Genomic DNA, 26,865 nt, shown 5'->3' on the forward strand with positions numbered 1-26,865 from the left:
CTATTATTTCCATATTAAAAGTTGGGTATGATGTCAAATCTTGCATTGTGTAAAATGTTCTTTTTCTTTTTCTCTCATGGCATATGTACCTGGATAATAACAGAAAAATGCAAGAACTTGGCAGAGCCCACAGTTAGCAAGGTCTAGTAATTTTAACAAGCCATCGTCTTGCTGCTGGCAGCATGGTACAGTTTCAGTATGACTGCGTGACCGAAAAATTAGGATTGAAAAGAGTTAAAAACTACAAATACTTTTATGAGATTATTGTATTTTTCGCTGTGCCTGAGGGAGAAGTAGAGGGAGGGAGCAAGTTATAGCTGAAGAAACTCAGAACAATATGGAGCAGTGAAGAGTTTTTGAGAAATAAGAGAGAAATGCAGTATTTTTTACCATTCCCAACTCATCATGTTCTTTTTTGCAACAGGAGACATAATTTATAGAATGAAAAAGTTCAGTTTTGCAATTATGTATCAACTGCATATGATAACACTTTTGCAGTGTTTGTCTGTATGAAACCTAATTGTATTACCATCTCATGTTTAATTTTATAAGCATGCAGGCTGAAGGAATCTTTCTTTAAAAAACAATTACTGTCTTGTGTATATTTCCTAATTTAAAAAGCTTTTGAATGATTTTCAGGTATTTTTTCCCAGAATAGCTGTCAAAGTTAAATTCTTCTGGAAACGTTTGCTAGGTGGCAGCACATTATCATCAACTGCCATGTACTGAGACGAGTATAAAGGGAGACCGCTCATGTTTAACGTGAAAAATGGCCATTGTTAATCAGCTCTATACAGAAGGATTAAAGTGAAGCTTTTGAATGGGATAAAACCCAGATTTGTGATTTTTTTCAGAACTTGTGCTTCCTATATGCTGCCAGTATCATGGTTAGAGTACATACAGTTATCTCTCTGCCCCCCTTTTCCTATTTATTATTTTTTAATTAACTGCTGTTTACAGCAACCTCAAGGAATCAAGCTGCAGAAAGCTTCTGAAGCTAATGCAAATGATGTGTTTATGAGTTGTTTTGAAAATAAGTGTTCTAATATGATGTGGTAATGGCTGAAGTTGAATATTAAGAAGCTATCATTATGTAAAGCAAACTTAAATGCTCTCCATTGAGAGTTGTGTCTGGGACATATGAATTGAATTTGGCAAACTTTTTTGGGTATGAAAACTTTGGGATCAGGTGAATTTTTCTCTTAAATTTGTATTTGATGTTATGGACATCCTACTGTATTAGAAAAGGTTAAGTGTTCTTACCAAAGCTATGCTTTTTAGACCATAAAAGCTAATGGCTACATAATAATTGGCATCAAATTTTGAAGTGTACTTTCTTCACCTAACAGGCAGAATCTAGTTGGAAATATGTCTTCAGTGTGTGCACACACATTATTCAATCTGTCAAAGTGCAAATTTAAACAACGCTATGTAGGAAGCTTAGTAATAAAGCTTCAGGTAGTGGGTTCTGTTAGCAGCGTTTTGGGTCCCAGCACTTTATTTTGGTACTCAGTGTGGCAATACTCAAGCCCTTTTTACTCTTTAGGTTTATGACTGACATCCTGATTTCTGAGTTACCTATACTGCCAATTAATGAATGACACGTTCAGAAAGAAATCTGGGCATGTCACTCAGGGATTTAGACTGCTGTACAGCAAAGTCAAAGATAGAGAGTGGCTTATTATGAAAAACAAAAAAATCAGCCAAAAATCCATGGGAAATAACCTTAACTTGTGAATAAAGTCTGACATACAGTCAGACAGGTTAGGTGTCATTTCTGCCATTAAATTTTGAAGATAACAAATGGAAGTAGAAAAACTGCTACTGAAATCACATTTATCTATGCCTTCACTCAGAACTTGCTGAAAGCCCAAGTACATCACTTTTGGTGATCAAAGTTTCTGTATAGCAGTGAAAACAACTCTGACAGTGGTAATAATTGGAATTACTAAAGAAGGAAGAGGGGGAATTTGAGAGGGTTATGCATTTGTCCTGAAGCTGAATTAGTTTGTATTGGCACAAACTGAACCATGATTTTTTGTGAGATGCATTAAATATGAAAAACCTGATTACTTACTCGTGCTAGTCCTTTAGGGCATTATATCTTTGTTATTGATACAAAGTCTGGCATGCTTGTGTAGCTGTCACAATTGTCACTTTTAACTTGACCTAAAACAAAATTTACTTGAAGATCACCATTTTGTAGGAGAACATTTCATACAAAGAGAGTGAAAGATACCACCATAGTATTTACTTGCAGTTATTTAAGATCTTCCTTATTTTCAGCCTTCATCAATGTTGTGTTGCCTTGCTCAGGTATCATACACCTCTTCTGTGTTTTCACCGACATGATCATTTAGACATATAATTCAAGATTTTGTTTGTTAATAACTTTTTCCCAGTGCTGTCAAGTGTAGAAATTGGGACAATTTTTAACATAGAAAGATCTTTCATGTGAGGCTTTTTGTGAAGAATTGCTCTTCTGTTCAGAGTTTGGTGTCTTGGACACATGTAACATGCCCCTGCAGGATTTTCCATGTTTCCAGGGGTAGGGGGTCTCACTGCTTTTGAAACTAAGGCTTCTCACTCTTCTTTCACCTCATCCATTCCTGCCATGTGGTTCTGCTATCCTTTTCTGTGGTTTTATTTTGGGTTTTTTTGGTGGTGGTTTTTTGTTTGTTTGTTGTTTTGTTCTGTTTTATAAGATATTTTGCTACTGGTTTAAGGGAGCAGGGTCCAACAGGGATGAAGAGCAGCAGGAACATGGGAACAAGGATGAATGGGAGGGATGTGGAGGAGTGGAGATGGACTGTCCTCTTCTACCATAGTGAGCTGTTCAGTTGTGGGGCTGGTAGAACTGTACTGTTGTTCACCTCACTTAAGTAATTATCTTTAGGCAGTGGCATTTCTGCAAAATAAGCATAAGATTTGGGAACAGTGTTCATATGGAATGATATGATGTGCAGCTGTATTGTCTGGTAGTTATGAAATTAACTACTGGCCAAGGATATAAAGGCAGGAGAACTACAAGGTTCAAAAAGGAAGCCAAAGGAGCCTTTAGATTTGTCTGATCTTGCTCATGTTACACAATGAGTTAATTGAAGAGTTTGCAAATCAGCTTGAAGGAAGAATCTTCATAATTTCACTGTAACAAATAAGTTTATAAAACCTTTTGGAAAAGGGTATATGAAGCGGGGGAAAAGCCCTGGTCTTTCACCTGTTGCGAAAGAATTCTTAAAGCAAATTGCAGTCCAGTAATAAGTAAAGCAACAGGTCATTTTCAGGAGTTGTTTCCTACAGTAATCACATAAATGAACATGTAAACCTTCTTTCTTAGGTTTTCTTGAAAATTGCTTTCTAGAATCAGGAACAGACTAATGTGAACATTCAGGGGTTTTTATTGTGTTGTACCCAATGGCTAGTTTTAACTAAGATATGTTGTGATATTTCTAAATGCATTTTTGGACCTTCTTTAACAGTGATAAAAAAAGAATCCCAGATGTTAGCTTTCAAAGTAGCAGTGGTGGAGTGCCATAAGCATAATGGTGTATGAGCAGTCTGGGCAACCAGTCTAGTGCAGTAATGCAGGATTTTTTTTTAAATGAAGTAGCTGCCTTCCCAGATCTTTCATGTACTGTCCCCTGGGCTATGTGGTAATCTAGGAATTCCTTTAGAATATATGCTGACTTTATATTTGCCTAAAGGTGAGGTGAAGGTGAGGCATGAGGATATGACTTACATTACCAGTTACCTGTTGCTGGCCTGGGCTGTGAGATGTCTTAATGCTCTTAATTCATATCATACCTTCTTTCAAGGTTTGCCTCTGTCTGATGGGGAAGATGCTGCATTTGTTGTTTATGGCTTAGTCATTAGAATACTTCCCAGTAGCTGAGAAAGCTGGTGTATAATTCCCTCAGTTTGAGATGAATCCTTTAATCTCAGTGACCAGCAGAGTGCACTAACCAATAGTACTAATGCTGGGCTACTGTCCGGCAAAGAAAGGAGATTTTATGGGGAGAGGGGAGGCTGGTCTTTTATTTCATCACTGGGGGTATTTCTGTAGGAAAAGACCTTGGCACTGCTCCAAAGGCAGCTTATCCAACAATTAATATAAAATACGTGAACTTCTTTAAAGGAAATACTGGAACTCAGATCTCTACCCCATTGAGGAAATTATTCTTGCTGGTCTACAGCTGGGTTCCCTTTTACTGTTTTAGATTCTAGCTTGCAAGCCTAGTTCTTTCCAGCACCTATGCAAGCATGCTAACCAACCCAGCCTGTAAAAACATTTGTCCTAGACTCTTTCACACTGAGGAAGGTCTGTAATGTTAGGCTTTTTGCTTCTTGTAATTGCCCCAAGATCCAAACATCCTTAGATGGTGAACACCACTTCTAGTACTGTTCTGAGCTGTCTATCATTGTGATTATGCTCTACCAGAGAGATTCTGTCTTTTGGACAACTTAAGTCAGCTTTAGGTTCATTTGTGATCACTTCAAAGTTATTCTTAAGGTAAAGTAGTTAGCACCTAGACACTTCTGAAAAAAATGTAGGTGCCTGAGGATACTCTGTGGTCTAAATTGAAGCTGTGGCTGAATTCTGGCACTACCAAGGCCTGCATATCCCTGGTTTGCACAAGTTCCTAAGTATTTCCATAAAGCTACTCATACAGTCTCTTATATAGCACTGAAATTGGTGTAATGTCTTGTAATAAATTGTGAGAACTGAGAAAAGTTAATTTCTACACAATGCAGAACCAAATAGCTAATCTTTTCCATCAGTTCATTTCTCAGTATACTGACAAATCACTCCTTTTTTTCTGTAAATTACAAATCTATGCAAAGTCAGAAAGCAAACAGGACTTTCTCTTTAAACTCTGGAATACTTGGCAGCAGTCATTTTAGCTCTATGGAAATGCATGTAGAAATTCTTGTGTTACTTGTGTTACTAATAAATAATTCTAAGCACAACAGTTTCTTGAAGAAAATTGTGCTGGACTGGACTTGGATTCTGCTTAGAACAGTTCAAGTGTTAAATTGCTGACATTCTTTTACAGGCCATGTAAATGTCCTAAGGAAAAGGTCTTTTGAAAGATTATGAAATTTCCAAACTTATACTCTGTGAGATAGAATTCTGAGGCATTGTGGCTTTTTTTTTTTTCCTTTTCTTTTCTTTTTTTTATCCCTAGGAACCACTCCAGCAGCTGTTCCTGGAGTTGCCACATCATCAGTTGTACTAGTATGATCTGCTATTCACACAGATTTTATTTCAGCAGATTAGTGAACCAATTAAACATGGCAAACTATGCAGTTTTTTGCTTCTGACAATATTGTATACTGCATATTGTTATCAAACTACTATACTTCATGACAGAAATGAAAATTTTTCCTTAGGTCAAGTGGTTTCTATAAAGTGTGTGTGGTAGGCCACGTAGACTAGTAAGATGCTCTCATAAACCAAAACATCTGTGGTTTCTTAGTGTGGTAGTATACAGTAATGAAAAAAACATGCAAACATGGTCATGGGAAACTGCAACTTTTTTTAATGTAACTGGGAGATACTTGCAGTACACAGTATAGTCTTTTTATCATAAATGTAATCTTTTTATTATAATCTTCTTATTCATAAATGTAATTTATGAATACAATTTTTTAAATGGTTCTGTTACAGTCAGTATGCTTAATTGCTTACTGCTGTCATTGCAGACATCTTTTTGCAACCTTTGCATTGTTGAGCCTGAAACTTGTTGTCAAATGAAGAAGGAAACAAGAATGAAATGGGTGTGGAGGGAAGGAGTGGTGTTGGCTTTGTTTTTCCCGATAGAATTTGAGGATTTGGGGACATGGAGGTTTTCTAGAAGGATAGCAATCAATTGTGAATTTGTTGCAAATCACTGGCTGGTAGGGCAATGATAAAGTTGTTTTCAGTTTGTCTTATGATGTGGTAGTCAGTAATGAGGAGCAATTAAAAGGGAAAAAAAAATTTGGTATTTTCAGCACAGAATTTGCTAGCTACTAATATTGATTGTTCCTTAAATTGTATAAAAGGATATTAAATTCTTGTACTGATTTTATATGAAAAAAGTTACCATTTCCCTTGCAAAGACTAGTCACAGTGATATGAGGTTATTCATATGGCATTTAATACCAGAAGTATATATGGGTATGTATATATTCAAAACCAACTACTTAGAGTGTAGTTTATTTATACATTTTTTTACAATACAAATCTCTCTTAATTTTAATTCTGATGTAGTTTCTATTCTGTGATTTCTGACTAATGTAAACAGATCAAAATTTGTCTCAGCAGAGTATTTCTGTAATGGCTCTTAGAGAACTTCCATTAAAATAAATCACCAAAAACCCGGATACTGGCATCTCCCTGCCTGAGACCAAGAATGAGCCTATGAGCTCTAATTCACAAGTTTAAGTGGGAGTGTACTATCTAGAGATCTGATTGGATTCATTCCATTGTATCAGAAGCTAGTTTAGGGTATGTTTGTAGACCTTTGTAAATAGTCTTTTTTTATCTGTCAGTTAAAGACTGAATGTAAAGTGGCTTTCAGAAACTGAATTAGACAACTCTCAATTTAAAATATTATTGTAGATCTGCTTGGTAAGGTGAGATGTTAGATTGTAAGGTCTTTGAATGCTTCCACATTACTTTGGTTTTAATCTGAAAGAGCTTAGCGCTCAGAGTGAAATGTGAGGGACTTTTTATTTCTCTTTTTTAATGAGACAAATACCAGACTTGTCTTTCTCTTAAAAGATACTGTGGATTAAGGTAAGTTGCAAATGTAAGCAGTGGACCTGGAATAGCTCTTTTTTTTTAAGCTATTTTAGAAAGAGAACCATCTTATGAATTGGCCTACTCAGTTTCCAAATAACTGTAACAATGAACAAGCCAGTTTCAAATAAAAATCCCCAAACACAGAGCTACCAGTAAATGCTGAATATGAATAACTAAATTCCTAAGTGGTTAGGGTAACATTTTCCATTACATTTGTAACCATTATGATGTATCAGGTAATGGCATCTCAGAATTCTTACTGTGATAGCAAGCTAGCTTTGTTATGTTCTGAATTAGCAATAACTTTGGGATCCACTCAGCCATATTGAGAAAGCTGGCACTAGTGCTTGCCAAGCTGCTTCCCATCATTTATCATCAGTTCTGGCTAACTGGGCAGGGTCTAAGTTGACTGGAGGTTAGCTAGTGTGATGCCCCTGTACAGGAAGGGCTGAAAGAGGATCCATGGAAGTACAGGCCTGTAATTCTACCTTGGTGCCAGGGAAGGTCATGGAACAAATCATCTTGAGTGCCATCACACAGCATGTACAGGACAACCACATGATCAGGCCCAGTCAGCATGGGATTGTGGAAGGCAGGTCCAGATCTTCTGTGACAAGGTGATCTGCTTAGTGGATGAGTGAAAGGCTCTGGACTTTCGTAAAGCCTTTGTCACTGTTTCCTATAGCATTCTTATGGAGAAACTGGCTGGTCCAGGCTTAGACTGGTATATGCTTCCTGTAGTCTACTGGCTGGATTACTGGGCCCAAAGAGTGATGGTGAATGGAGTTAGATTCAGTTGGCAGACAGTCACTAGTGTTCCCCAGGGCTTCAGTTATGGGGCCAGTTCTCTTTAATACTTTTATCAGTGATCTGGGCAAGGGCATCAAATACAGCTGTTTACAGACAACACCAAGCTGGGAGGGGGTGTTGATATACTGGAGGGGCCTAGATGGGCTGGATCGATAGGCTGAGCCATTGGTATGAGATTGTGGCAGTTTTAGGCTGTGCCTTTAAAAATTTAGACGCCTATTTTGAGAAGAAAAGTAGAAAAATACAAATAATTCACTACTGGTTGTAAAAAGGAAAACAAAAGATTATTCATCACAGATTCAACAAGACCAAATGCTGGGTCCAGCACTTCAGTCACAACAACCCCATGCAATACTACAGGCTTGGTGAGGAGTGGCTGGAAAGCTGCCTGGTAGAAAAGGACTGGGGCGTGTTGATCAACAGCCACTGGAACACAAGCCAGCAATGTGCTCAAGTGGCCAAGAAGGCCAACAGTATCCTGGCCCTGTATCAGAAACCATGTGACCAGCAGGAGTAGGAAAGAGATCATGCTGCTGTGCTCAGCACTGGTGAGGCTGCACCTCGAATACTGTGTTCAGGTATGGGCCCCTCACTGCAAGAAAGATGTAAAGGTGCTAGAATATGCCTGAAGGAGGACAGTGAAGGTGTTGGGGGGCTAGTGCACAGGTCTTCTGAGGAGCGGCTGAGGGAACTGGGCTTGTTTAGTGTGAAGAAAAGGAGGCTGCGTTGAGGCCTTGTTGCCCTGTGTAACCACCTGAAAGGCTGTAGTTAGGTGTCAAGTAACAAGCAATAGGTCAAGAGGAAATGGCTTGGTTGCACCAGGGTAAGTTTAAATTGGATATTAGCAAAATTTCTTAGCTGAAAGGGTTGTCAAATACTAGAACATGCTGCTCAGGGATTTAAAAGATATGTGCGTTGCTTATTGACATGGTTCAGTAGTGGACTTGGCAGTGGTAGGTTAATGTTTGGACTCGATAATTTTGAAGGTCTTTTCCAGCCTAAATTATTATGTTACTTCCTCTTTGCTGTTGTATGAGAGTGCATTTGAAAAAGCCTGAGGTCTCGTACAGATATGCTGGAGCTGGAAGGGATGAGTAAGAGATAGTTGCATGAGAGGCTGGTAAGAATTGTTTTGAGTAGCAACTGGTTCAAAGGAATAAATAAGGGATTTCATCCAGAGGCAAAAATCACTAGGGGACAGCTGAAAAGGAAATGAGTAGCATAGGAGCAAGAGAGTATAACTTACACTTAGTTGCATGATAAAATAGGAATTCCAGATGATGGAAAGCTAAAGGGCAGATAAGGTGATTGTTTGCTTGTGGAGCAGTTAAAAAAAGAGAATGATGGAAGGAGAGAGAGAGAGATGGTAATTCTTTAAATATTGCAGCAGTCAAACATGATAGGTGCATGGATGGGCAAGAGGAATTCAGATGAGCAGCACGAAAGCATAAGGAGGACAAATGTGTGTTTGGCATGAAAAAGCTGGAGACTGAAGAAGAAAGTTGCAAGCTTCAGAAGAAGGGGATCACCAAAAGAACCAGCACTCTGTGTGGAAGTTCTAAATAGCTGGACAATAAACATGCCATACCTAAAATAGGTGGGTAATCTGAGCACTTGTTCTGTTACAACAAAGATGATTTTGCAGGAACCTTCAGATGTTGCCTTAAGTTGTCAGCAACTGGTACTGGGATAGTTACACAACATCTTGTGTATCTGGTGTCTTGACAGCTGCCTGCCTGAAAACTGATTGCTTGAAGGTATAGTTTTTAAACAAAAGAGTGGTGTCTGTCAGACATCTGTCAGGGTCATTTTAAGATCTTTATTCCTTATACTTTTGATACTTGCCCTTTTCCCCAGTTTCTGTTTTATGTCATGAAGAAACTTCTTGGAAGACTGCAGATTATTAGATTTTTAATTTTTTTTAAGGACTGACTTTCCCATGTGTTTGTATTTATGATAAATTCTCATTATTAAATTGATAATTTTTTTAAACTGTTCTCAGAATAAAGAACACTTAACTGTTGTAGCAAGGTACATCTCCATTCCCACTAGAAAGAATTCTTCCTGTCATTCCAAAAAGACTGAAAAGTGAGTTTTATGGTAGTGGCATTAAAATACCTGACTTTTAAAGATTATTTTTCAGCATAGTCTGTAACTTCTCTGTGAGAGAAGGAGTTCCTTCAAAAATAGATAGGTCATAGAGATGTGGTAGCAGGAATCAGTTTAGTGGAATGTAATGGGTTAATGCAAGGGCTAACTTGCCTGCTTACCTAGCACAAAAGTGTGGGGAAAAGTGCCACACATATCTCAGGGTTGAGATAAAGAGATGAGAGTTTAATATAACATAATAGATCAGAATCACAATGCATAATTAGCTTAGCTGATAATCTAATTAGTTCAACTCAATCCAGGACATGGAAGAACAGATTGGTTTTTGGTTTAAGGAGCAATAGTGTTTCAGGGTCTGGCCAGCCAATAATACTGAAGCATGTTTCAAGCTAACAGAAGCTCACCTCACATTCTGGTGATTTTATTATCATTTGACACAGGCTGAATCCTGTTTGAGTAAGTCAGAAAAATCTATCGCCCAAATCCGGTTTTCCATTATCTCAGTGTGGTCTTTAAGGCCATAGGTTTTGTCTGTCACTCTAGTACCCTAGGTCTGAACAGAGAACTGTACTTGCTGAATGCACTGTTATAGATGGCCTTGGGCAGCATAAAGCGCAGGAAAAGCCCTAAGCTGAACTTTATTGTACATTACCAAGAAATCTGATTCTATTAGCAGTTTTTATATAAAAAGATGACAGTTTTACAGTTTTGTAAGAAGATGTGCAAAGGCAGCAAATGTTTTGAAGGGGTGAAACTACTAACCTATCTATTCTTTCCCCTTTCCTTGTTCTCTCTCATGTTTTTGAATACAGGATTTCTTCCTTTGAAAGCATGACTTCTAAATCCTTATTACATGTTTATGGCCACAGCTTTTTTCCTTTTCTTTTTTTTTTTCTATCTAGAAATAGAGTGCTTATGGTTTTCTTCCTTCCTTTCACTACATTAACTTACATTAGCTTCTGTTTGGTCATGTTGTTGGATCAGAGATCATTCCTTGCTTCCCTTTATATGCCTTTGTGCTAGTTTAACCCAACTTTTTCTCTACAACACACAAAAAACCCAACCCTATAGGCTGAGCGAAAGAGTTAAGAGTTTAATACAAATGAGATAACATAATGCACCTTATCCTGTTTGCAGAAAAAGCACAGCAAAATGAGAAAAGCAGCAGCAAGCAGAAGTCAGTAAACTACACCCCAAACCAGGGAGCTACCCCAAACATCCTTCCCTGTCCTGCTGCCATCCCAATGGAAGGGACCCAACTCCCAGGCGCAAAATCCAAAAGCGGCAACTAGGACAGGAAGCCTCCTATGTTACAATCTGAACTTTAAGCCCCATAATACTTTGCTCCAGCCAGCATTTCCATTTTGAAGCTATCCTGAGGCAGGATGGTTTTGAATAATAACAGCAGCATATTTAAACTCAACCTATTACAGTCTTCATTCTATGACATACCTCTCTCATCTCCTGCACAATGTTTTTTGTTATGATACTGTAATTCCACTTAAATAATTTTTTTCTTTCTGTCCAAACTTTAGAAGTATCTTTTTGAGCATCAGACAAGAAAGTAGACACTCTTGGGAGTTACAGATAGAGACCAGAGAAAATTTTATCATTAAATTGTATTTGTGCAGTGGAAATTCTTTCAGCTGAGGAGAGTTTGTGATATTCCTCCAAGACACATCAGTACTGGTGAAACTCATATAATTAAAATTAGCTTTCATTGTGCAATATTTAACTTGGTGTGGGGTTTGCTTCTATCCAAAAGCTAACTTAATATTGAGTTTCAGTTTAGCAACAGGAGTTGATGGTTGCAATCTGGGTTTTTGATGAGACTCTTCACATACCTGAAGAATCTTTCTGCCTTTTGTTTTCCTGGTACTCTTACATGTATGGACAGGGGTGAACCGTACTGAGGAGGAGTTTGAAGAAAAGTCGTTTAGACTTTAAAACAAAAAAGAAGTTGGTTTTTTCTTATAAAAGTAAGATCAGTTACTATTATTCTCAGTTTTCACAAAAATAGGTTATACATATATACTTTATGGACAATCTGAAACTTCTGGTATTTTATTCTTCCTTTTATTCTTCATATTTACAGAGAAATTGAGAAATTTTTTGATAGGTGTTTATCCAATTTGATCACTGCTCAGCCAATGTCATGTTTTCTTTGTCGACCATGAAGCTGTTTGTTAACCGTGAAGCCATTTGCTGAAACGCTGAGAAAGTGAGTCTCTTAGGATGATTGGGACACAATATGTTTTAAATGTATGATAGGATGTGTTTTCCTTAATTTTCTGAGGATGTAACTAAATTTAACATCAGTGTCACTGTAAAAGTAATTACACAAATTAATACAATGTTTATCCCAGGTGCTGAGTGAGCCTACCAGGGGTAAGGCTATGCTTGACCTCCTCTTCACCAACAGGGAAGGGCTGGTGGGTGATGTGGTGGTCGGAGGCTGTTTAGGGGCCAGCGACCACGAGATAATTGAATTTTCAGTATTTGGTCAAGTTAAGAGGGGCAGCAAGAAGACCTCCACTCTGGACTTCTGGAGGGCAGACTTCAGGTTGCTCAAGGAACTAACTCAGAAGGTTCCTTGGGAAACAGCCCTTAGAAACAAAGGGGTCCAGGAGAGCTGGGACTACTTCAAGGAGGAACTCTTGAAAGCAGAGGATCAGGCTGTGCCAATGCGTCGGAAGATGAGCCGCCGGGGCAGACGGCCAGCCTGGATGGGTGATGAGCTTCTAAAAGAACTAAGGGAAAAAAAGAGGGTGTATCATCATTCCTACTTTCTTTCTTTTTGTAGATAGGTGTTACATTTGCTACCCTCAAGTCCATTGGGACCTCCCCAGTTAGCCAGGACTTCAAGTACATAATGGAAAGTGGCTTGGTGAGCACTTCTGCCAACTCCCTCAGTATCCTTGGGTGTAGCCCATCCAGCCCCATAGACTTGTATGCCTCTAAGAAGCATAGCAGATCGCTGACTACTTCCTCATTTATTACAATGACTTCATTCTGATTCCCCTCCCTGACTCCTAGTTCATGAGGGTGGGTGTCCAGGGAACTACTGGTTCCAGTGCTAAAAACTGAGGTAAAGTGGGCATTGAGCACCTCAGCCTTATCTTCATCCTTAGTCACTATATTTCCCTCTGCATCCAATAAAGGATGAAGATTTCCCCTAGTCCTCCTTCTGTTGTTAATGAATTTATAGAAACCTTTATTTTCCTTAACAGCTGTAGCTAGGTTGAGCTGCAGCTGTACTTTGGCTCTCCTAATATTCACCCTGCATGGCTTCACTTCATCTTTATAGTCCTTATGAGAGACCCGTCCCCTCTTCCAAAGACCATAGACTCTCCTTTTGTTCTTGAGGTCCAGCTGAAGGTCCCTATTCAGCCAGGCCAGATGCCTTCCACACTGACTTGTTTGTCAGCATGCAGGGACAGCCTGCACCTGTGCCTTTAAGACTTCCCTCTTGAAGTATGTCCATCCTTCCTCGACTCCTACATCCTTCAGAGTGGCCTCCTAAGGGACTTGGTCAGTCAGTCTCCAAAGTTTGCCCTCTGGAAGTTCAAAGTGGCAGTTTTATTAACCCCTCTCCTTGTTTCCCCAAGGAGAGAGAACTCAATCATCTCATGATTGCTGAGCCCTAGATGGTCTCCAACTTTTTCTTCCCCCACAAGTTCTTCCCTGTTCACAAGAAGCAGGTCCAGGAGGGCACCTTCCTCGGTTGGCTTCCTCACCAGTTGTGTCAGGAAGTTACTTTCTACACACTCCAGGAACCTCCAGGACTCTGTTCTCTCTCTTTCCAGCAGACATCTGGAAAGTTGAAATCTCCCACAAGAACACAGGGTAGCAATTGTGAAACCTCTCTCAACTGCTTATAAAAAATTTTGTCTCCCTCTTCATCCTGGTTGGGTGGTCTATAACAGATTCCCACCACAATGATTCTTACCTTTAAGGACTCAACCCTATCATCACCTTCATTAATTTGCATGGTTTCCTATGTCTTCATAATGTAGAGGGCCAGTCCACCACCTCTTCTTCCTTGCCTTTCTATCCCTTGTGAAAAGTTGGTACCCATCAATTGCAGCACTGCATTTGTGGGAGTCATCCCACCAGGTTTCCCTGTAGCACAGTGTCCTTCAGCTTTTCCTGTTTATTGCCCATGCTGTGTGCATTGGTGTTTAGACATTTGAGGGAGGGAGTTGAGTACATAGTTTCCAACCTTGAGTGGGGAAGACCTGGTTATCTAAGATGCCAACACACTTCTCCACAAGCATAGGGCTATTGCACCCAGGGTTCCCAGTGGCAAGGCTAGCTATGATCCTGTCCCCCTTTAGAACTAGTGAAAAGCCTTGCCAATGAGCCCAGCCATTTGAAGAAAAAAAACAGGGAAACCCCCTCACCACTCTGATTGTTTATTTGTGTGTGTTCATCTTGGAAATTCGTAGGTCAATGCTGTAGCTTCCACTACTATGGTCTTGCTGTGAAACCAAAGCACAAATGAGCATGAGGTTAACATTTGACTTCTAGTTATAGCTTGGGTTAATTAAGAAATTCTAAACACAGAAATCCATTTCAGCTTGCTTGTGTTGACTTCTTTGTTCACATCTCCCTGCAACATTCCGTGGAAATATTTCTAGGAAAGTGCTAGCTGGAGTTTTCAAACTTATGTCCAGCTAATCAGTTAAATACAGGGTTAGAAGCTGCCTTCAGGTGGTCCTCTGTTTTGGAAGACTTGTGTAGTTTTTATTTCCGTGTGGTGACCTATGTGCTGATTTATGTAGTGTAGCATCTTTAGGCTACTTTATCACAGTTATATCTTATCTGGACATTTACAACTACTGATGTTTATTTAGGGTTTAGAAGTGTGTCTAGCCAGCTCATGATCCTGGTTTAGAATTGAAAGTTCAAATGCTTTCTGAAGTACTACATAAAGCCTGACTCCATACAGTGAGACACCAACCTTGAAGCAGTAAATCCATTAATTTTTTGTCTTTGGCAAAGGGCAAGCAATTCTAAACTAGCTTTACTCTCTCCCAACTATCTGAGATACTTGGAATTGCTATTCAAAACCTTTAGATCAAAGTGATCTTTGCTAGCAGTCTGAGTACTCATTGTGGTTTCTACTAGGAGAAATTATGCTAGAAATGACAACCATTCTTTGTGCAGGGGGAAAGATAGTGCTACATTGAAAAAAGAAAAAAGGCAGCTTATATTTCAGTGCTTCAGTTGAGGAAGCACAAAGAAGGCCCCATAGACAGACTGTGGAGGAAGGTTTTAACAGTAACTCACAAGGAGTGTGTTATATTACTGTTCCCATGATAAAGATGGAAATTTGACAGTGTTTTTCCACAGCCATCTTTAGCAGCCCAACCCTGAGAGCCTAACAGAATGAGAGCATGGGGGACCCCAGAGACTGCAGGTGTTCTGCTTTTTGAGTGCCTCCGGCTAGTGATGATGCCTCTGCCTATTTTGGGGAGCAGTAGGCTATATTTTAATACACAAAAAGTGTTGCCTCATGTTTGATGAACTTGTCTACATTTTGTTATGTGTATTGTAATATAATTCCCCTTTATTGTAATTAAGTCCCCTTTATCTGAACCTGTTTGCGTGCATAGCTGAAAGTGGCAAATGCAAGATTGAGTGTTGCACTGGTATGTCACAGAGTCTAGCTGAAGAAACTGTATGTTCCTTAGCACTCTCTATAATGGGATTTGATATTTATATTTAATACAGGGATAGCTTATTTGTTGTAGTCTGATTTGTTATAGGCCATCTGTCTGCTCATTCTCTACTCTTTTGCCCCATAACTAGCTAGCATTCATATGTAACTGTATGGGGAAACAGTTCAGGAAATTGATCTGGCTGAAAACTCACCTTATTTTGTTTTTTTGTAATAAGTTAGAACCTGTGATGTTTTTTCTTTTTTTTTTTTTGTGGATAAATATTAGTGTAAAAGTGTCCTGGAACTGAAGAGATGAACCCTGATGCCACAGACAGGTGCATTTGCATAGTTCTTGCTGCCTTTACTTCCTTTTATATTTATATATCTGTGTTTATGTGCAAATGTATTAAGCTGTAATACATCTGAGACTGGCTATTTCTAGATATTTGGACATGAATAAAATATATACTGTAATGTAGGGATTCTTCTTTAAAAAAAAGGAAAAAAAAATTGGCAAATCCTAACTTTTCTTAAGAATCTTAAAATCATTAGATCTTTCAATCTGGCATTCCAGAAAATAGAGAGAAATATTTGTAATGAAGTTCCAGAAACATTTTTTCACTTAGATTGTTCACTCAAAAGATTATGTACTATTGTTAGTTCTGGCTAATACATGGTCCAGCTGCAGGTGTTTTGAATTTTAAAACTCTCTAGTGCCAAATAGCACCAGAGGTTTAGCCTACTCTGTTGCCATGGTAATTTCTTGGTTAGAAGACTGCCAAGTAACTATAAAATTAAATCAATGCTTTTGGTGTGTCTTAAAATGAGGAAAGAAAAGAAGATCAGTGAGAACTGAAACAAACATTACTTAGTTCCATGTTTGTCTTGTAGGTATTGGAGAGACCTGTAATACTCAAGTATATTTCACTTTAAAAAAGAAAAAAAGATGGATTTCTTGGTCTGGCTTAAGTTGATGCATAATTTAAGCAACACACACAACTTGTTCTGGTGTGTTTTTAATGACTTTTTCCTTTTCTACTTAGCAGTGCTCCTTAAACTTGAGGGGGCTTCAAAGTGAATGTCTTAATGCAGTAAAAAGAGAAAAGCTATTGAAGCTATTGTATACCTTTGGACACATGTAAATTATTTTTGTCTCTTCCTTTGAACCAATTGGATCTTATTGCATCAGACTCTGATTTTAACCTGCTGGAGTTCTGTTGGCATGAGGGGTCTCCACCAGGAGTGAGGCATCGCTTATACCCATGATCCCATGTATTGCCATCATTCATTCAGGAGACCCAGGCTGCACAAATGCATGGTAGTATGCTGATAGCACTCTGATAAGATATATTTAAAATAGATGCTTTCCTGTGAGAATTTATGGGATAAAGGCTGTTAGCCTTGAGAGGCTAAATGAAACTGAAGCAGAAAAGCAAAATCAGAACTACCCACTTTCATTTCAGGTATCAAGTGATGAAAAATGCATGAGAAAATAAGTGAAAAATGTTGCAAAGTAGATTTGGACATGTTAGTTGGACTTGATGATCTTGAAGGTGTTTTACAACTGAAAGAATTCTATGTTTCTAAGTCTACTGAAAAAGTACTGCTTAGGAGTGGTATCTTCAAACTACAAATAAAATCCTTTGAAATTGTGTCAGGGCCTTGAAGTCTGTTCATACAGGAGACTTCACCATGTTGAGGAAGAGAAGGGAAGCCTCTGTTCAACAGATGTGTGTTTATGTAATGTTATGGATATTCCAGGATGCTACAAACTCTTGAATTGAGTTTTTCACTGAATGACTTTGGATGCATTGTCCTTAACACAGTGATTAGCCTTTTCCTGTTACTTGTACAGGAACTTGTACAGGCTGTGTGCTGTCATAAAGCAGAAATGGGTTAAGAAACTTCAGTCTGTCTAGTGCTAATTGTTTAAGGATTTACAGATTTAAATGCACTACTGGGTCAGGACCACAGTGTTCAACATCTCATGGACTGAGGCCCAAGGAGAATAGTTGTATGTGCTTCAGGCTGCTCCAAGGGAAGAAGACAGGGCCATTGGTTTATTGGCCTTTTTGCATTTTGGGTATCTGGGGCTGCCTGCATAAATAACCTTTTATTAACTTTGAGTTAAAAAAAAAAAAAAAAAGACATTCTGAATCTTTTAGGTTGAAGATACCTGGAAAATAGATTAAAATTGTGTGGTACTAGCTTTTGTACATGGTAACATGAAAAAGAAATACTTTTCAGGTTGTAAACCTACACAGTTCTAGTATTTCAGTGCTTTTAAATAGAGTTATATTAAACAAGCCATTTACAGAAACATTATTGCTTTTTTTTATTGGTTCCTCTTAATCCATTGGAAAATTTTTTTTAAGAACAGTTTGGTTTTGAGGGGTTGATCAAGTAATCAAATGTGGTTGATAATATCCTTCAGAGTGGACATGTACAATTCTTGACACATCTACAAATCTTTACTCACGTTTTTCCCCTCTCCCTCCCCTCTCCCTCCCCTCTCCCTCCCCTCTCCCTCCCCTCTCCCTCCCCTCTCCCTCCCCTCTCCCTCCCCTCTCCCTCCCCTCTCCCTCCCCTCTCCCTCCCCTCTCCCTCCCCTCTCCCTCCCCTCTCCCTCCCCTCTCCCTCCCCTCTCCCTCCCCTCTCCCTCCCCTCTCCCTCCCCTCTCCCTCCCCTCTCCCTCCCCTCTCCCTCCCCTCTCCCTCCCCTCTCCCTCCCCTCTCCCTCCCCTCTCCCTCCCCTCTCCCTCCCCTCTCCCTCCCCTCTCCCTCCCCTCTCCCTCCCCTCTCCCTCCCCTCTCCCTCCCCTCTCCCTCCCCTCTCCCTCCCCTCTCCCTCCCCTCTCCCTCCCCTCTCCCTCCCCTCTCCCTCCCCTCTCCCTCCCCTCTCCCTCCCCTCTCCCTCCCCTCTCCCTCCCCTCTCCCTCCCCTCTCCCTCCCCTCTCCCTCCCCTCTCCCTCCCCTCTCCCTCCCCTCTCCCTCCCCTCTCCCTCCCCTCTCCCTCCCCTCTCCCTCCCCTCTCCCTCCCCTCTCCCTCCCCTCTCCCTCCCCTCTCCCTCCCCTCTCCCTCCCCTCTCCCTCCCCTCTCCCTCCCCTCTCCCTCCCCTCTCCCTCCCCTCTCCCTCCCCTCTCCCTCCCCTCTCCCTCCCCTCTCCCTCCCCTCTCCCTCCCCTCTCCCTCCCCTCTCCCTCCCCTCTCCCTCCCCTCTCCCTCCCCTCTCCCTCCCCTCTCCCTCCCCTCTCCCTCCCCTCTCCCTCCCCTCTCCCTCCCCTCTCCCTCCCCCTTTCCTTTCTCCATTTTCTTTTTTCCTTTTTTTTTCCCCCCTTTTTCTTTGAATTGGCTGAACACTAGCTTAGTTTGGAGTCAAGTTGCCGGCACAGACCTAGACCTCAAAACAAGTTTCAGAAGCAGCCAAGTATAACATTTTATTCTAATGTAGTGTTCCTTTGAGAACTTTGCTGCTGTTGTCTTAAAAATGTGATGGCAAATACTTTTGACTAGTCGTGTGAATTTGAATTTAATATTGCGTCTGTACTGTCATTTTGTTCACATTACGTGGTGTGGTTTTGTTGCCATCACCAACAGAAGGACCATTCGGTAGTGATTTAGGTTTTTGTAACCTAAACCCTTTTTTTTTAATTATTTTTTTTTCTCTCATCTAAAAATAACTGAGGTTTCACTTCAAGAAACTTGAAGATTTTAATAAAATGTGAGGTTTGCAACAAATTAATTATATGGGAGGCTCTTAAAGTCGCTTTCTATGACACGCGTTTTGCAATAACCATGTCACATTAATTTCAAAGGAATAATGTATGTGATCAGAAGCCCTTTCCATTCAGTCCAACACTGATTCAGATACTGATGCAGTCCTTCAAGATTTTTGGTAGTTGAAAAAAAGTAATCTGTAACTATGACTAAGATATAAGTATTCAAACCAAACTACTCTTGCAGAAACATACTAGAAGGAAACTTGATAATCTAAGGTCTAATTAAACAATCCTGTGTGCAGCTGATCTAGTTGGGGATGTCCCTGTTTCCTGCAGGGGGGTTGGACTAGATGATCTCTAGAGGTCCCTTCCAGCCAGCACATTCTATGGTTCTGAGTGTGGTCATCCATTGCTGTTTCTCAGTCATTTCTCTCCTTTTATTTCTCCCTGTTTGGGCATGAGAAGGTCTTGAACCTGCTGTGGAGTGAGGAAGCCTTGATCGGACTTCCACGCAAGAGTGCAAGTCTCCAGAGGAGTTACTTACTCTTCAGAGTCAGGAGAAACCTGAAATAAGAAAAGGCCACTGGAGCTGTTGGTTTCTTCCTTCCTTCACTATAAAGTCTGAGTTAAAGTTGTAATGACGCCTTTAGATGCTCGCTTCGTAGTGCATTATTTGCTAGAAATCACCCTGTTGCTTTGACATACACCCTCTTGTTCATTCGTACCAAGTGGTATCCCTCCATCTAGATTGTAGCTCTCTTTGCTGCCAGATATTGCTGCTACTACTAGTGAGTACTGGGAGCTATCATGTAGGCTGTACAGAAGTCAGTATTTCTTGTTGCAGTCCCCCTCAGTAGTGTGCACTCCTTGGACAAAAGTTGCAGGAGCAGGTTTTTTGTCTGGCTAGTAATCTGCTGATCCCGTGCTATGCTGTGTGTGCCTTTTCTCTCTTGAAACGGCAGTGGCTACCATCTGCCTACGGCCTAAAGTGACTTTCGTGCGGTTGGCTGGTGCATGTGATGTTTTGTGATGACACTTACTGTAGGTTTCAAGATAGTGGGGTGATGGAAGCCTCTCTCTGTAAAATACCTGCAGCCATGAAATTTTCTTCATAGTCATCTTTGTTTAGGATCTGCAGTAATAGAAATACAGCATACAGTGGAAGGCACAGTGGATTTCATTTTGAGTCATGCTTTTGAGCCTTTAGGCAAGTCATGTAGTAATGGCCTTGGAGATAGTGGTGTCCTACAGAATAAAGAAATGTCTTCAACAAAAGAAAGCTCTTCAACAATGAAAGTTCTCTGTTGCATGGAGTCATTGAAGTGATTACTTTACTACTGAGAGTTGCAGACTTCCTGAATTTCCAGGAATAGTGTAATATGTTTCTGTTGATAAAAGAGTTTGGGTTGTTTTTTTTTTGCTGTGAGATTCACATGCATTTATAGTTAATTTTTTTGTGTTTACCACAAAAATCCTTATTGCTTGGTCTTAAAGCACTAGTAAGTACTTCAGCCTTTCTACATTTCAGTGCAAAGACTTCTCCTTTTCATGTTGTCTTTTCTTAACCTATGTGTATATTAAAAATAATCTTCCTTATCTGTAAATACTGTTATTTTTCAAAATCTATTATGTGTGGGTTTGTTTTTCTAGGCTGGGGTTAGTTTGCTGGGTTTTATTGTGGAGGTGGGATGAGAAGTGTGGTTTTGTTGTTGTATTTTACTTGGGAGGAAGCTGGGTATCTCACTTTATAGCACAAGAGGTGGACAGTTTGGTGAGCCACAGGAGACACCCTGGTGGCCTAAGCCCCATTGTTTCAGGCATTCTGTGAATCTAAACCAAGACTTTCTTGATTTCTGTCCCAAAGAGCTGACTGCTTTCTTGAGAACTTTGTGAGTACTTCCAAGAACAAAGTTGATGCATACTGTCCCGTGTGAAAGAAGTGACTGTGGATTACATAAATTGGTATTCCTAGTCTGCCAAAGAGCGAATACCTTCCCTCATTCCTACTGTCATATGTCTATACAAGCTTCACTGGCTGGCAGTTAAGGAGGCTGGAGTTTGGCTCTGGTAGGCCCCGGAAACATGCTGTGTTTACATTAATACTTCTGTTAAAAAATGCATTGCAAACTATTTTTTGAGAGTAAGTTAAATATACTTTGTGTTGGATACACAGTAACTAGTATGTAAAGTATGAGTTATTTAAATTCAGATGTGTTTGTAGCTCATGGATATTTTTAATGGTTGTTTAACAAAACTCAAAACAGAACAGACAATCCTCCTTCCCTAGACTTTTTAAGAAGGCATACCAAATTTGCATCCAAAGAGCTAAACTCTGTACATATAAACTATTTAACAAGTATTCAACCAGAAGATGCTTTATTTTCTTCCATTTAGAAGGTGTTCTATAGGAAGCAATGATAATTCCATTCAATACATTGTAAAAGGAGATGTTTATACACTCAGATTGCAATTTACAATATTAAGGATTTCTACCTTAGCACATGGAGACTAGAGCAGTGCTGCTCTCCAGCAAAGACAGGGCATATGTGCTTTTTAACACATGCTGTTGAATGAGGTAGAAATGCTTGTAGGTCGACTTGTGTGCATAGTTATTTTCAATAGGTAATGAAGTACTGACAACGTACTGACTTAGTCTTTCCACTTGTCTAACAGGAGACCAATCTTAAGTCAGTTATTCATGTCCCAAAAGCCATCTTAGCCTTTTTCTTTCTCTCCATACCAGTAATGTTGCCCCAGTACAATTCCTCTGGCCTCTTTTTGGGGAAGTGCAGCTCTGCACCCTCCCCATCTTCCCTGGCAGAGGTGGGGCTGGTAATCACCGTGTGCATCTCTAGAAACTGTTTTGCTTTGATTGCTTTTTTTGCCAGGTTAATAGCACTAATATTCCAGATGGATCTGACTTGATGGTACAGTCACTATCAAGCAATCACTTTTGATGTTATCTCAGAGAATTTTGAAAAGCAAAAGAAATCTGAGGTAGCGAACATCTTTGAGAAAGGAAGGACTTATTTTGAAACTTATCCCACTGGATAAATTTAAGGGAAGTTTGGCTTTTTGTAGGAAGACTTACTCTTCTGTTTGTTTTAAAATTTAATATTTTCTAAGTTTCACTGTTAGGAACAAAATCCTAGTAGTAAGATATGTCTGTATACATAATGAAGGGGCTTTGTGTCTTGAAGAAAAGCAATGTTAAAAGTCACTATTGACACCTTGTATGTCAATGAAGTGTGTGTCGTTGACAAGACAGTGCCTAGGGATAATGCTTCCCATGATAGAATTTACTTGCAAAAAGAATCCAAAGATTGATCTACTTGTGTCCTGTGTCTAATAATAACTAGAGTTCTGTTTCATGTATTTTGAGGTGAGATTTAGGACTGAAACATCATTGTCAAATTTTCTTTAGTACTCTATGCAATATATTTTGGGAATAGAGTGATGGGAAGGATAGAGTAGTGATTTGGAAATCACTTTGATTTTATTTTCAATAAAAAGTCACAGAAGCAGATTTTTTTATCTCAAATTCTGCTTTGCAAAAGTGATGTTTGTTTTGGAAGTCTTAATCTTTAAAAATGTTTTGTAACAAATATGCTTTTACATATTATGTACTAATATAGAAGAGTTTCTGCTGTTTCACTGGGACAAAAAGGGATAAAGTGAAGGCAAGAGATGAGTCTTTCCAAATCTCTGGTTCAGTCTAGATCTAAGAGTAATATTAAAGTATGGCTAGTTAGAAATGTCTTCTCTTTAGATCTCAACCACATTTTAAGATGTGGTTGTTCTTCCTCTGATGTTTATGAAAGCAGTTTGATTTTTAAATGAAACTGAATTCATCTGAACTAGGATTGGGTCAGCATGGGAATGCACACTGTTTTCAAAAATGGTTCTTTTTGTTTATTTGAATTTTAGAAATCCATTCAATGTAATGAATGCATTGCATATAGGAACTGATCAAGGAAAATAAAAAGCTTGTGTCTCCCATCTTTCTGACAGGTGGTGAAGATGAGAAAAGATGTGAAGAAGGCCAGAGTCCTGACTGTTCGCAAACTAACCAGACACATCAGAAAACTGAAGCTGAAAAAGTCAGTTTTAAATATCACCGTTCTTGTTGGTGTGTTTATAAGTGATGCAGTATCTTAATCATGTTTCCAAAACCAGAGAAGTGGGAAAAACATGCATTACATTTTACACATAAGCACTACAATGCAAAAATTACATTTGTCTTATATTTGACTCTTTAGGTAGAGTAAAAATACTAACTAAAAAGCCGTTTCAAAAAGGAGAACTGGGGTAACATTTTTTAGAAAGTTATTTAGTGTATTGGAAGCTAATCCAAATCACTTTCATGGTATCAGATTTGATCTTTTACATTGTTTTACTATTTAATGTGTTGTGCAACCTTTTCTCACTGCAGTTGTCTCCAAGGTTCTATAGCAAAAAATTCTGTTCAGTTTGCACAGACACGTAGGTCATGTGTGATTATTAATGGAATTAGTATTAATTACTATTTAAGTAAACACTTAAACCAACATTTTAAAGATCAAATATGTAAAAATAACCAGCCCAAAGTAGCTTAAAACATGTCTTACTGGAGATAATATATCTGTTGCTATGTTCAGGATGTAAACTGAGCATACTCTTCCCCACAACTTTAGCAAATGGTGCAAAATAAGGAGCAAATCAAAATTTTTTGGTATGTTTAACGATTACAGAACTTAGAATGGAATTTTATTTGAAATATCAGTGTCTCCTATGTATTGTTGATAACAATTGTAGTTGCTATTTTCTAATGAAATAACAATTGTTTTTCTTGCTATTCTGGTAAATCCTCAGTGGGTTTTTTTTGGAGTTTTTTTGCATGATCAGGACAGCAGAAGCATTAGATTATGTTCAACTCTTAGCTAAAATGACAATTTAACAACAAGGGAATGTGTTTATGACCACTCTTGTGATATTTGTATTTTTGCTACTTAGTGCTAGCCCACAGGGTAATAAAGTGAACAGAGCCCAGACGGTTTTTAATAAAGACAGATTTTATTTACAGGGGTTCAGAAGACTTGAAATTAAAGAACCAAAAACGAGCTGAGAGATTAATAGAAGAAATCCATGCCATGAAGGTAATAACTTTTCTAGATATTTACAGCAATTAATTTTAATAACAAAAAGTAGAGTCATCTTGGTCATTACTGTAGCACAGTTGGAAACTTATGAATATTTGTGCATTTCTACGTTTGTTTGCTGCATTTCTCAAGGTGTCAGTTTGAGTCTTAAGCTTGCCAGGCTAAACATGAATTTATTTAGAAATGTGTAGTGCTTGAAGGTTTTCCTATAATTGTTAAAGTGCAGAAATTAAAGGTATCATGCTGCTCAGGAATATGGAAATCATTTATTGTGCCTGACAATACAGTATCCTCATTGTTGGTTCTCTTAGCTTTAAGTATGATGCAACTCATGTTTTTACTTCTGACTGCAAAGTTCTGTAGTAGTTGGAAATTTTAGCTGCAAGGGACTAGTAACACTTAAGTCAGACTTTTTGTTGTTAATCTTACACCTTGCTGTCACTTCATACAGTTTTTATGTTTTATACATTATGACCTAGCAGCAAATGCTGCACATAAAATGGCTGCTTAGTTGCTTTTCCTTGATGACTGTTGGGATTAAGCACCCTTCCTACTTCACATTTGGTAGTATTGCTGTTGTTTTCTTTTTTAACCTTTGTGGTTTGGTTTTCTGTCTTTCTGGTTTGTGCACAGAGATCTTAAATCTTCAAAAACGCTGGTAACTGGAAAGGCTTCAGTGACCCACTTAGATGTGCTTTGTGCCAGATTCATCATGGGTATTTTTAGTACTTTTCTTGAAAACAAGAATCCTTACAAATCAGTGAAGGGTCAAAAGAGAATGGACAGCATGGTATTAGAGCAGAAAAACACTGGTCAGGCAACATGACAGTCTTATTGAGGTGTTCTGCTTTTCTGGCTTGCCATCAGTCTTAAACTTGATCTTTGATTGTTTTATTTTTTCGTGACTCATTTATGTGTCTTGCATGACAACATGATGAGGATTCTGTAAAGTTCTTTCAAGTTATAATAGCATATCTCAAGTGATCAGGTGTGGTGTACCACGGAACTCACAGGCTCACATTTTGTTGGGGCTTCTGTGTGTGCTCCTAAGAGGATTTCACTGAAGATCCATTCTGCACACACCTTCCAGAAGTGTTCTCTTTGTCCACATCGTGCTTTTCCTTCCAGGATTGGCTCATGCTGGCATCTCAAATGCTTCCTATACTGAGGACTGTATTGGCCAAGTACATTCAAGCTGTTTCTTCAGTGGACATTAGTGAGAGTAACACCTGAAAGTGCTGAATTTTAAGAGCAATTGTTAAGGGAAGATAGATTTATAACCTGGAGAGATGAAGGCAAACAAATTTTTGCTTTGAAATAATTTATGGAAAGAGAGAAGTCTTCAAAATGAGCAGCTGGGAAAGAGGGAAAGCTCTTTCACTTCTCAGGCAAATAGCTACTAAATTGTAAGTGGTCTTTCTGGTGAAAAAAAAATGCACCCTTATATCAATAATTTTTATAGCAAAAAGGTTAGGTTTGTTGGAAGGTTTTTGTCTTTAAAAAATTAAGAAATATACACATACTAGCTCCACAGTGTATTTGTTTCTTAGAAGAGAGAAAAATAACTATTTACTACAAATCACAGCCTAAAAGACTCTACTTACTTATATAATTTTTTCACCACTTGATTTCTAGACTAAGATAGCTTTTTAGAGCTGTCATAGAAATATTCCTTATTCATCATGGAAGAATAATCAGCAGCTTTCACAGAAATAATTGTTAATATTTGAAATAATGGGGGATTTTATACTGGTATAATGTCACCCCTAGCAACCTTTTGTCTTAAGTTATTGATCATAGGATTCATAAAGAAGTTTAAGCATTACCTGGATGGATATTTTAGAATTTCTAGAAAAGATTGGACCACATAGAAATGATTAATAAGGTAAGTTGGTAAGTGTTCTATGAAGTTGCAACTTAAAGCAGGATTGTATTATCCAGACTGTTCTTATAGTTTTGATTGTGTGGATCCCAAACCCTTGTCAGAGGAGATGCAAATCTTTTCAAAACTGGTCATCTGACTGTGTGCATAATACAGGAATTGGTCATTTTCCATGTAATGTGCAGAAATAGTCCATAAATTTCTACTTAAATGTTTTATGTAAGAAAAAAATGCCTGCTTTCTCTCTTCTTGAATATCTAGTCTTGAGGAGTATAGCAAGTTGCAAAGAGAAGTTCAGATGAAAAGACAAAACCCATTAAAATAATTACACCAACCAAAGAGGTTTGGAGTCAGAAAGTGAATGTTACACCAGGGCCTGACACTATGAGTATGTTCAAATTAAGAGATTTCTTGAGTTGGCTACTTTAATGGATTAGTGCGAGGGCTAACCTGCCTGCTCCCCCAACACAAAAGTGAGGGGAAAAGTAACACACACAGCTTGGGGTTGAGATGAGGAGATAAGAGTTTAATATAACATATTATAATCACAATGCATAATTACCTTAGCTAATAATCTAATTAATAATACAATACATGATTACCTTAGCTTAGCCTATTTGCAGAAATAGCGGGGTGGGGGGAGGGGAACACCAGAAAACACAAAAAAAACCCAAACAGCATAAACCAGAAAAATAAAGCCAGGAGCTACCCAGCTCCCACCCGTTCTGCTGCCATGTCTGCATAAAAGAGCCAATAC

The 26,865-nt window shown here is 38.9% G+C and overlaps 1 protein-coding gene across 1 annotated transcript in view; it reads left to right on the forward strand.

Annotated features, from left to right (window-relative positions):
- Positions 1 to 26,865, forward strand: part of SRFBP1 (serum response factor binding protein 1) — a 74,212-nt gene that overhangs the window by 5,604 nt on the left and 41,743 nt on the right. The window contains exons 2-3 of the mRNA XM_054178732.1: positions 23,100 to 23,188; positions 24,151 to 24,223. Coding sequence (XP_054034707.1) covers positions 23,100 to 23,188; positions 24,151 to 24,223 — 162 coding nt within the window. The remainder of the gene's footprint in view (positions 1 to 23,099; positions 23,189 to 24,150; positions 24,224 to 26,865) is intronic.

The sequence above is a fragment of the Dryobates pubescens genome, chromosome Z (assembly GCF_014839835.1).
Source record: "Dryobates pubescens isolate bDryPub1 chromosome Z, bDryPub1.pri, whole genome shotgun sequence".
NCBI lineage: Eukaryota > Metazoa > Chordata > Aves > Piciformes > Picidae > Dryobates > Dryobates pubescens.